We start from the raw sequence: 12,465 nt of genomic DNA, 5'->3' as shown, positions 1-12,465 counted from the left end.
TTTTCCAATGCAAATAGCCTATTGTAATGACCAAATAATTCAAATCATCGCTTGGGAAAAACAAAAAAACCCATGCAAACTCCTGTTCAAAATTGTCTCAGAGCTTGGCATGCACCCTTGGCTTTATACAGAAATTGGCGCTCGGGCTTTTCATTCTTGGGCTGAATTTCACTTGATACCGCCTACCTGGTGACTTGCGTTCGCGTGCCAAAGTCCAGGGACCTCATTGACTGCAGCACTTCAATACAGCCCATGTACTAGGGAAAACAGAGACAGAGGGAAAAGAGGACTTTGTTAATACCTAGCACACAGGTAAGAGGAGGATCACAGAAGGAAGCAAATGTGATTTCAGTCCACTAAGTATATGCAGAACCACAGTCTAAATGGAAAATCAAATCAGCCAAAGCTGCTTCCTAAATAGATCTTGTTTTACTGAAAAGTGTAGAGAAGAGCAATAGAGATACCAGTGGCTTCAACAACATAGCACAAAAAAAAGGTAAAGCGCCCTGGGGACACAAAATCCAATCATTCCTTTTTCCCAATTCTGCTTATTCTCATTGTTGAGCCTGTGGCACTGAGCTGGGAGGAAGACACGAACATTGAGGGAAATTCCCTGGGAGCAGAGGGGCTCTGGAAGCCTCACAGGACCGATGCACACAAAGCCTCCGTGCAGAAGAGCTGAACATCCCTTCAGAGCAGCGGGAAGCATTACTAGGCATGAGGAAAACCACTGGCTCCATGCTGCTGCACGTCTGATGACAAATAACCTTTGCAGAAGATGAAGGAGGCAGAGTTGCAATTCCAGCTCATAGCAACATCTCTTAAAAGCCTGCACTACAAACTGACCTGCTTTAAATTAGAGGCTGACTCCCACACTTCTGTTGTATGGGGCAGAGCTGGGGGCTTTTTCTATACTCATTTGGGATTTGCATAGGACTAATTTTCAGAAACATCAAGAATGTGATGGTGTGTCAGCCCATAGACTCCTTTGATGTTATGTACAAACCTATGGAACATTTTCATCTCAATGAAGTGTGCTAGACTAAGTCTATCCACTGAGTTTACCTCTCCCAAAACATATCTTACTAATTCTTTCAGCATTTCTATTGATATCCATCTCTCTGCTGTTGAAGCACTCTGACATCTCCATTTCACAAGGTTGGCATAGGTCTGAGTCTCTCAGTTTGCATCCCCTCTTCCACAACGAATTCTCCTGGAGGGAAAAGGGCTTTCGGGAGCATCCTGCAGTGCCCACACAGTGCCCGTGGGCTGCAGCGACAGCCTGCTTGCGCAGACCTCTCCTGCAGAAAGCCTCTGGGATACAGCACACAGGAAATCCCAGGCAGGGACATGCATGCTCTGTCCTCTTGTTCTGAATGGAGGGAGGAAGCACTTTCTGTCCAGAGAAAGGTACTGTATTTACCTCCTCTGCTTCACTTCGCCTGTGAATCGATTTTTCTGCTGGGCCATTCAGAGGGGGTTGGATTTAGGTATCTGATTCAGCTCTGGAGACTTTCAGAAATGAATGTGTGTGTTAAAAAGAGAACGTCTGTGTGCAGTCAAGCAGGGATTCCACAACAATTGTATTATCCCTATTTTGGTTTCTTTCCAGATAGCAATGTAACCCTTGGGAGAACTCCAGAATTAGGTCAGAGCCCTGGAAGGCCATCAATAAGAATCTGAAGGGTTAGCAGAACTGCTTCCCTAATGAACATTTAATGACTTTATAAAGGACTCTGAGAGCTATCTTACTTGTTAAAGATATTCCTGCTTAACGGGAACAAAGCAAACGTGGAAAATATGTCTAGAGCCTCAGCTTGTAGCACAGCAGAGACCTCTGATCCTACAGTATAAGGTCAAGCATCCTGTGAGCTGGTTGGCTTCTCTATCTTTGGAAAAAAAAAAGATTTAGAGGAGTAGGTGAGTCATATGCTGATAAGTGAGTCCCCACTGCATCCTGAACAGATGCGTGGGAAGCTACTCTAAGCAAAGATGAAAAATCAATATTAGGTTTTTGCATAAGTGACCCTGAGTGAAGCTGAACTTATCAATGATTCACAAAAGGTCTTTTTTTTTTTCTTTAAAAGCCTATGTAGGGAAGTGCATTAACATGGCACCTCACTGCATCCCTCATTTATTTTAGCTGCCGTTGGTTATCTAAACCAGCACAGTTAGTAATGGCTGAACCTCCACATCCCAGTAGGAGGGTACAGAGAACCAGCAGAGCCCTGGGCAGGGGGACGCCGCGGGACTGGGGCAGAGGAAGTCGGGGTCACAGAGCTGGGGAGAAGCCATGGAGCACATAAAGGACAACGGGATACCAGAAGCCTATTCAAGAAAACAAAAGACACTCTCCGAGGAAGAAAAAATAATTAACAAATAAACAAGGAAAAGATTAACCCCTCCATGGCTGAGTCTGACGAGCAGCACGACCAGTGTACGAGAGAAAGGGGAAGGCAGGAGACAAGGGCATCGCCTGTCTCGGAGACTTCTCCTGTGCCTGGACTCCAGCGCAGGTGGTGCCCCTGCTCCCCGTCCTGTGTACTCCAAACAGCAGCTCCCACAAAAAGCTAGCGGGCTCGTCCAGGGATGCAGGGTCGCAGCCAGCTCACGCTTTCCTGCTGCAGGGAGGGTTAAGCTGAAGCATCGGCAGGGCAGCAGCCGCGGGTGCCCTCCCGCAGCGCCCCGGGAGAGGCAGCCGCAGCCGCGCACAGCCCTCGCCCCAGCCCAAGCCATCCGCCAGCTGCTTTTGTAACATGGCGATAGCGATACCGAGGGTTCAAAGGTGGTGTCCAAGGAAGGGGGTTCATCTTCCGTGGCCCCACAAAGAGGAGGATGGCTTGGCTTCACTGAGCTGCTGGGGGAAGCTGGGCACAGGCACAAGGGTGCTGTAACCAGCCCAGGGCAACAAGCACAGATATAACTGCAGAATTCAGCTACCTCTAGAAAAATAAAATGCCAACAGTGAAACAAGCCGAGCCCTAAAGACTTGACATCGCCAATGAAAGCGGATGCTGAACCCACTGATCTGTCAGCAGCAGGATGGAGAGCTCTTGCCAGGATGAGCAACAGCTCTCGGGAGGGAGAGCAGAGGAGAGGAGAGGAGAGACTCACTGGCCCCTGGGGAAAGGGAATGGCTCCTCTAATGGCGACGTGCACAACTGTCCCCCCATCTCCCTGCAAAGGGCCAGGGAGAGCATCGGCACCGGGGGCTCCTTCACCTCTCGGTGTTTGAACCCGGAGGCTGATCTGGGGCTGGCTGCTGTTTCCCCGCGCCACCGGGATGGCGGGGAGGTGGCGGGGAGAGAGGGCCGGTTACTGAAGATGCACACATCTTTTCACATCTATTTACAAGAGCTGATGGAGAGTGACTGCAAACAGGGTGAGGGACTGTGTGGGAGGAGCTGTGAGGGCACGAGGCAGGGCCCGCTTGAATAAGCTTTTCAGGCACCCTCTAATCCAGACCCACGTCTCATTTCATTCCCTGCCATAACACAGTTAGTGGCTCCAGCTCCAGCTGTGATTCACCCGCAGGAATGATACAGGGAGCAGCGCACAGAGCTCCTAATTAAACAATACAGCTGCAGCCTTGCAATTTTACCTCTTAGTTAACAGGCATTAATTCATGCGTAATGCCAAGAGCAGCTCCTACAGACCCCACGGCCGACTAACAAAGAATCCAGGCGAGAGGAGTTGCTCGCAGAGGCAGTCAGGTAACACGCTGCCGCTAAACAGCGTCTGTCAAACATATGTGAGACTAGGTTCAAATTCCCTGAAAACATAACACAGCCGCCTGGGCAGAAACCCGCAGCAGTGCTGTGTGCACGTGAGCATGGTGGGGAGCTGACTCCCATGCAAGCATTTCTTTTCCCAGCACCGCTTTAACAAAGCGCTTTTGAAGTGGGGGGAAAACCATTTCCGACCTTCCCACCACCCTCTTTCCTTGTGGGCAAGGGCTGCCCGGGGTGGGTGCTGCCCCGGGGTCCGCGGCTCTCTGCCATGCAGGGCAGGCGGCTGCAGAGCCGCGGGCGAGTTTCGCTTTGATTTGCTTGAATAACTCACCTCTAGCTTTGATGGGTCTGGCGGGAAGGGAGGCTGGGCAGAGGCGAGCAGCAGGCGCCAGCACATGGCAGGATGATGGCACTGGAGTTATAAGGAGGGAGGCCTCTGCCTTTCACACCAAGGAAAAATGACTTTTGCCTGTGACAGCCGCGGTGCTGCCCTCCCTGTGGCTGGCTGCCGGGCTCGGGGACAGCTCTCACGTGTTGCAACACCTGATTTGAGATCCTCCCGCTTTCACCCTGTCAGGAAGGTCACTGGCCTCCCCCCACGGACAACGCCAGGAGCCAGCCAGGGACGTGGGGAAGGAGCAATGCTCTGCAGTTTTGGCGGGGAAGTTTTCTCACCCCTTCCTTAGATGCTACCTGTGGTGGCTTTGGGCCTGAAAAGCCAGTTGTCCACTGGAAAGCAGAGGCTGCCACAGCTACCCTGGCAGCGGCACTGCGTTCCTGTCAGCTCACAGGTTGCACCACGCTGCCGACCAGCCGGTCAGCTCGGCTGCTCACCCTGCCACACACAGCAGCATTTTACCGGGCTGGAGTCGGTGCTATGTAACGCCATTAGCAGCCATCAGTCAGGCTGCTAATGAAGAGCTTTGGCCCAGGTTTGCACCCCTGCAGGAGATTCGACTGGCTCGTTCCTCAGCCTGAATCACACTGGCTTCCTCCAGCCAACACCAACCCCTTCCAGAGCCGAAAGCGAAGCCGGCAGCGCCTGCTCTCCCATCCCTCCCAAGGGGAGCCGAGAAGCGAAGGCAGCCCACGGCGGCAGCCATGCTCCACCGCAGGCATGGGTACCCCCGGGCACCTGCGAGAGAGCACAAAACCCAGGCAGAACGGGCTGGAAAATAGACTGGACAGCTTCATGGAAGAAAAAAAGCCCATTAAAGACCATTAAGCACTGAAAAAAAACCACTAGTGGTTTTTCAGCGCTAGCCTAAGCCCCTGCACTATGCTCTGGGGATGGCAAGTGCCAGAGGACCTCGCCTCATGTGCTTGCCCTGCTCTCATCTTTCTCCCGGTAGCAGCAGTGGTGCGGACAGACAGAAAGGCCTGTGGTCTGTCCCATTCTTGCTGCCCACGCAGCACGGCCCCTTCCCTAGGGGGCAGCGAGCTGTGGCTTTTTGTGATGAAGAACAGCTTTTGCTAAATAGAAATTTTCCTGGGAAAGTCTGACCCTTTCATTCATGCATTTTCAATTTTTAAATAGATTTTGAGAAAAACACAGGGAAAAGTTTGTAAATATACAGACACATACACACATTTTCCTTTCCTTTTTAGTTTTATGCTGAAAAAGCATGTTCTGCAGCGCTGTACTGAGGCCGGGGCTCCAAGAATTGATTCGAAACTGCCCTGTCCCGTGCTCCCGGCTGCGACAAAGCAAATGGCCTAAAAACGTGCGGGTTTCTGTTAAGAAGCAATTACCCAGAGAAGCGCGTGGGCCTTGGAGCGGTGCCGGCTGTGGAGAGGCACAGCCCCGTGGACTGAGGCGTGCACCGGTGGGTGCTGCGGGGCTGCCACACACCCCGTCCCCCCGAGCCCAGCGGAGCAAGCGCCATGCCAGCACCCTACAGCCCCGAGCCCCCGCTCGTGATTCACAGCTGCCGCTCTGAAGCCATGAATCACCAGAGCCCATCTCCTTCCTGCAAGAGCCCCGGCTGTACACACGCCTGTAGTTATTTATTTACAACAGGCGATGCAGGGTGCCGAGGCCAGAGCAGCCCTCCGAGTGCAGTGTCGGGGTGCTGCACACCAGGGAAGTGGCTGCAGCTGAAACACCTCAATTATTTCCCTGCCCTGAGCATGGGAGAGGTGCTGGTGGCTTCTGGGGAACGGCAAAGGGCTGCCCTGAGCCCCCCTGCCGCACAGAGAGAGGAAGCAGGATCCCCAGGCTGACCTGTCCCACCCTCCATGGACAAAAGCAGGACGGTGCAGGGGACAGGTGCCCACGTGCATTCTTTCACATACTTCACATCGTTCTGAACTCCTACACTAGCAGTAGTCAAGCTCCTTTCACTCTAGAGACTAGCAACTGAATAAATATATATATATGCACCAAACTGCTAGCAGCGGATCAACCTATATATTGGTAAAACTCCAATATATCCATCCTTTATGACAAAGGATGCTACAAATAACCTGCACCATATTATTTCACTATAACATTATTATACTTCAAAATATCTGGCAATAGCATTTCCCTTCCATATTTTAGTTAAATAGCACATTTGTTTACTAATCTGAACATCACCTCTCAAAGACTCATGCATTATTGATTTAAGCTCAGCCACAGAGCCTTACTCCATGTTAGGTCCATAACACCATTCTGCTGGTTCTCACTGGTCTCAGAGGGGCCACTGGTGTGGGATAGTGCTGAGAGCCGGGTCTCATCCTCCTGCTCAGGAGCAGCCACGTCCCTGGCACTCCCCCACGAGCAAGAGCAAGGACAGCAAGAGCCTCTTGGAATATTCCTCAGGCTCGTCACAGCCGTAACGAACACCAGTGGGAGACACGAGTGCCACAGCCGCTATGGGCACGGTATACAGACAACCTCGGCTCCAGATGGGCCGGTTGTGGGAAGGCTCGTAATGGGTAGAACGTGAACAAGGACAAGGTAAATATCCATCTTGTAAATCCTGCAGCAAACTGCGTACAAAGTACATTCTGAAAGATAACAGTGTGGGAATCAGAGCCGTCTGGGCTTCTATTAAAATATGAGTATTTGGGCTCTTTGTTATTTGCACGAGCATCTCGGGAGCACAGGTGCTGTTACGGGTCTCGGCTTCCTTGCCGGAGCCCAGGTGACACATGGCTGCGACGCAGGTGCCCTGCCACCACCAGCCATGCACAGCCGCAGCTGCCTCCCAGGGAGACGTGATGAGTCCCAGCGTTGCCCCTTCTTAAACCAACCCCAGAAAGACGATTTCTGCCTCCCTCCAGGCCGTAGGGGACAGCTTCTGCCCTGAGGCATTTCATTACTTCACCATATTATTGCCTTTCTAAAATAACTGCAGATCCTCTCCACGTAAGTAGCAAATCCTCTTCAGACTCCAATTAAGCTTTTAAGGCCCAAGACCTCTGGCAGCAGCAGTCCGTGAAACGTAGACCTGACTTTCCTCCTCAAATGGTCCCTGGGGAGATCCCAGCAATCCCGTACCCTAACAGGGCGCCAGAAGCTGCATGGGGACAGCGGGTGTCTCCGAGCGCCACAGGAGGGAGGGCGAGGGCCAGGGCAAGGGGGTAAGGATTGGGGTAAGGATTGGGGTAAGGATTGGGGTAAGGATTGGGAGCAGCTCCCACAGATGCTCAGCCCCCTCAGCCTCCCGGCCCCGCTTTGCCTCCGGGTGAGACCATCCCACCGCACCGCGCTCCCTCCGCACTGCAGCCCTGCGCCCCGGCTGCTTCCCAGCCCCTCTGAGGCTTCATCGCCAGCTCCAGAGAAGTCCCGTGGTCCCTGGGGAAATGAGCTCCTTGCCCATGCTCTGATGCTGAGGCCCCAAAACCCCCAGGCTGCTTATTTACCAACTTGCTTGTTATTGAAGGGGCTGGTTGAAAAAACCACCGAGTTTGGCCAGGACACATTTTGGCGCACGTCAGCAATGCTCTTGCAGCTCTCCTGGGGCTGGCTCCTGCAAGCCCACAGCCATGGGAGCAACAGCAGTGGGATGATGCAGAAAAGATGCAGGGAAACAACATTTCCCCATTGTGTTGGGAATCTCCCCTTCAGAGAGATTCCCCATGAAACGTCCCGACTTCCAGAAAGACCGGCAGAGAACCATACAACAAAGAGCAGCAGGAGGGGACGAGCCCGTCCCCGCTTCACACGACCTTCCGGTCAAGTCCTTCTCTTTTTTTGCTCTTTCCTCTGCCTTTCTCGCTCCTGTGCTCCCTGGCAGGTGACACCTCGGTGCCTCTGGTCTCGGCTCTGGACCACAACACAAACCCGGGAAATTCCCCCTGTGCTTCATCGTCTCCTCCCCGTGCCGGAAACTGAATTCTTTAAATGTGCCTCTGGCATTAGCATTTCAGTATTTGAATCTCTATAGGTACCTCAAAGCCTTAATCACGAGCTCTGCTGTATCGGGTGCTGCTCAAACCGCAGCACACGAGGCAGATCCTGCGCAGCAGGCGCTAGGCACTGCGACGCCATCCATCAGCGCGGGTCTTTCTGCGGGCTGGCCAAAAGCGTAGGACCTGGAGCTGCAGCGGCCCTTGCACTGTCACTGTAAGTCACACCCTACGTGCTCATTCATCTATTTTAGCAGCTTGCTGGTGTCAAAACCTCAACTGCTCACGTTAGTACTAGAATTTAAAGAAAAGTAAACATAAAGGGACACATATCAGTGCGATGAGATAGCGCATCCCCTCCCTCCACCTGCTGTACCCCAGGTGAACGTCCCGGGGCCTCCTGCAGCTCCGCTCACAGCAGCTGGTGCCGTGCTGCGACACCATCGCCTTTCAGCCAACGTCCCACCAAACCAGCTGTGCCACTGCTGCTGGACGCCAGGCAGGCGTCTCATTCCTGCTTGGGGAAAGGTGAACACGGCTATTCCCCCATCCTGCTCTTCTCCTCCTGCTGCAGTTGGAAAGGGATTGATTGATTTTTCTTGGCCTTGCACCTTTCTTTAGACTTTTCTGTTTGCGAAACATCACACAGGAGACACAAATTTTGCAAGGCTTATGGCTTTTTTACTCTTTCTGAGAGCTTACACTCTCTCTCTCTCTCTCTCTCTCTCAGTGCCCTGCCTGCAGCCCCCCAGGAGGAATAGATGCTGGTTAATAACCCCCTGCGGTCCCCCTTGCATGTCAGGGACAGGCACGAGGGCTGCAAGAGCTGCAGGAGCCCTTGGCCAGCCCAGCCATTACATGAGTATTTCTGAAGCAGGTTTAGACTGCTTTCTCTGCCATTTCCCTGTGGTCTGCACTGGCTCTCTCCCTGCAAGCAGCGGGCAGATTTTGCCCGGGAGTGCTTTTGACAGATGAAGCGTAAGCACTAAAATGTGCAGGGTCAGAGGTTCAGAGCATAGAGAAGGAAGCAACAGCTAGCAAATGGCGAGGTCTGGCCACAGAAATATAAAGTCCAGAGAGGAAAAGAAAATTAGAAAACTCCCAGGTGTGGCAGGGGTGGAGGGAGCAAAAGCACTGAGCCCAGGGAGGCATGGTTTCCTCTCGGCCGCTGACTGCCAATACCCACCAACCCCAGTCCACAACATGAAAAATACCCAGAAAGGCTGTTTCAGGGTGTTTTCTGAAGAAATAGGCAGGGTTTTCTGTACAACATCATTACCAAGAAATTCGGACACAGCCCTATAGCATCAAAGGAGGAGGGCGGCTTTTGCATTCCTGCCACTCACCTCCCAGGTAGGAGGCACAGGGGAGAGGTGCTCTGGGCAGCAGCAGCGGTCCCAGCAGCTCTCCCACGCCCTCCGTGACAAACATGTCAGCAGCATGGGCCAGCGTGCACCTAGTGCCTGGGAACTGCTCTGCGAGGCCCTTTTTGTGGGCCTCCTTCTCCCTCCAACATGCATTTCAGGCCAGAGCAAGCCCTGTTTGAATTGCAGCTCAGCTGCACTTCTCAGAGTCTAAAGATAGCCTTTTGGAAATGGATGTTGTGTTACCTCTGGGAGCGGCTGTGGTCCTTTTAACTCCCTCAGTTTGACACCACAGCCCTACGTACATCAGGAGACAGGAAATACACGGGAGAAGTCAGTGGTTTGGGGCACTGGCTCCAGGAGTGGGAACACAGAGGTCACCCTGCAGCCACCTGCACGGTTTGCTTGTCAGAGAATAGAAACCCTGTGAGAAGTACTCACCCGCACGCAGTAGGTTGTCCCCGGCTCCCCCACATTTTCACTGCTCTGCGTGAGGCTCCTGTCCTGCCTGCCTGCAGGAGCGGCCTCCTCAGCTCCCCGCACGGCACAGTCGCCCGCCGGCTTTGGGGCTAGGGCCAGCTTGTCCAGGTTGGGCTGTGGATAAGAGGCCGAGAGGCAGCTGATCTCAGGCGAGGTTGGGCTGCTCGGGATGGTAACACACTCCGTGAGTTTAATTCTTGGCACCTCTTTCATTCCCAGGCAGAAGCTTTTCAGCCCCGGCAGATTTGACGGGTTGGCAAGTTTAATGTTGGCCATCCGGGGGATCAGCGTGCACAGGGTGGTGCAGGTGTCCTGTGGCCCCAAGGAGACATCTTCCGTCAGTAAATTAGGTGTTGAAGAATGGGAAGAGGAGGAAGAACCTTTGATGTTTAAAGACGTATTTTGCGTACCCTCATCTAGGGATGTTATCGAATCATTCCTGAATCGGCTGTACTTAGCCCTGTGCAGCATTCCTGGATGTCTGAATAACCCTACATACAGGACGTGTCCACCGAGGCTCTGCTGGCTGCGTTCTCTCATAGCCTTGGCAGTTCTGTAACTGGATACTCTTGCATAAATTGGCTCTTGTAGATAAATTATATGGAAATCAAGCAAGTCAAACAATTTTAAGAACAGAAACCTATTGGATATTTTTGCCGACACCTTCTCGAGTGGTTTATTTTCCTCAATGGACGAGGCTTAAAACTGCATGGACATCTGGAATTTCGTAAGCAGTAATAAAAGCAGCATACAGGAAAGCACATCAGTGGTACAGCAGCTTAAGCTGAAGCGCCGCTATCCAAACCTGCCTTCATTCCTGCCTCAAGCCAGGCACTAAATCTCGCCTAGCTCTGAAGACTCACGGTTGTAGCATCGTTAACCGCGGAGTCCCGGCTGCAGCGAAAGCTCAGGCATATTCCACACAAAGCAGGGCAAGAGAGCTACAAGCTCAAACACGTTTTCAGACCGGCATGAACCCCGTAAGGTGCCCAGCCCTCTGCATTTCCATCGTCGGCTGCCCCGAAGGAGAAGAGCATCCCTGCGCTGCAACGCTCCTGCCCCGCGGTCAGGCACAAACCCAGTATTTTAAGAAAAATACTGAACAGCGCCGGCAGGTCTCGGCGTCAGTCTCGCTAATTCTTGCTGGAAAGTCCTTCAGCACCATCACCCAGAAACAAATGAATATTCCTGCGCCTCGGGCGCCGTTTCCCGCAGAGCCGCGGGGCAGCAGCTCCGCAGCGCCCGAGCCGCCCCCGCCGCGCCGGGCCCCGCCGCAGCCCCGGCTGCCGCTGCCGCCGCCGCCGCCGCCGCCGCTTTATGAATGAAGTTTTTGTGAATGAGGCTCGGCGCGTGCAGGCGGGCAGCGCCGTGAATGGCGCTCGGCGGGCGGCCGCGGCCCGGCGGCCCCCGGGGTGCGCCTCGCAGCCAATCGCCGCCCGCCGCCGGCTCACGCGCCCTCAGCGCGCGGGGAGCGGGGCGGGGGGGGAAGAGGGGGCGCGGGGGCGGGCGGGCCCCTCCGGGCGGTGCCCGAAGTCCGCCGGACGCCCCTTTCCGCGGCAGGGCCCGGCCCGGCCCTTCCTCCCCCGCCGGCGGCGGCACAGGCAGAGCCCGGGGCTGGCGTTCAGCCGGAGCCGGGGCTGCGATGCCCCCGGGCTGCCGCCCGGCACCCAGGGAAGGACAGGCTTGTCCCAGCGGCCTCCCTGCCGCTCCGCTCCAGCCACCGGCCCCGGTGGGGAAAGCCCGACTCCCCCGTTGCAGGTGCCTCCGGCAGTGAAAGAAGCGAGCCGGGTTTCTTTTACTCACTGAAAATAGCTGGGCCCTCAGCACGAGTTACCTCGGCTCCGTGCGGGGTTTCGACGCCTGAGGCAGCGTGGTGGGAAGAGAAACGCAGCCCACGGGGTCGGGCCAGAAGGGGAAAACCAGCACAGCGGCCTCGGTTCCCCCCGTTAGCTGAGGTCTTGTCTCTCGCTAGGTTTTCAATATTGAGTTCACCTTCCTCATGCTCACAGTGACACTGGCCTCATTCTCTCCTCGCGTTTAGCTCTGTGGATCAGCTGCTGGCGGATGAGGAGAGGCCATGCTGCCCACTGCCCTGCCTGTCACAGGAGGAGAAAATCATGGCAGAGAGCTGGGGAGACAGAGCGAGCTCAACACAGCCATTGCATTTTTTTTCTCTTGTATGAAAGCTGGTATTAATTCTAAAAGAAGCAATAGTTGCTACAATAAAGCAGGAAAAACCTCGTCCAGACTCTGCTAGTGAAACATGGCCCAAAGAGGAAGCGGCTGCTTTTGAACCCTTTTTGGGGAGCATGGCTGAGACTGCTCACAAAATCAAACCCAAAGGCAAAACCTGGACCAGCCGCAAGTTACAAGGAGTGACTAAATTCTCATGAGCTTTAATGACGGCTTTGAGCACAAAAGGATAGAAAATGTTCAGAAGTGATTAGCAGCACTATTGATTGCACATAAAGCACAGAAACTCTCCTCGCTGGCAAGGAGGAGGGACTGGAGGGGGGTGTGAGCTGTGCTTACTGTAGAGGGGACAACGAGGACTG

General features: G+C 53.9%; 1 protein-coding gene across 1 annotated transcript in view; it reads right to left on the bottom strand.

The window, feature by feature from the left end:
* Window positions 1–10,450, bottom strand: part of SHC4 (SHC adaptor protein 4) — a 33,689-nt gene extending 23,239 nt beyond the window's left edge. The window contains exons 1-2 of the mRNA XM_075159516.1: window positions 9,872–10,450; window positions 187–257 (exon numbers count right to left, since the gene is read on the bottom strand). Coding sequence (XP_075015617.1) covers window positions 187–257; window positions 9,872–10,450 — 650 coding nt within the window. The remainder of the gene's footprint in view (window positions 1–186; window positions 258–9,871) is intronic.
* Window positions 10,451–12,465: the final 2,015 nt, after the last annotated feature.

The sequence above is a fragment of the Calonectris borealis genome, chromosome 11, assembly GCF_964195595.1.
Source record: "Calonectris borealis chromosome 11, bCalBor7.hap1.2, whole genome shotgun sequence".
Taxonomy (NCBI): Eukaryota; Metazoa; Chordata; class Aves; order Procellariiformes; family Procellariidae; genus Calonectris; species Calonectris borealis.
This window is presented reverse-complemented; position numbering and strand designations above follow the sequence as displayed.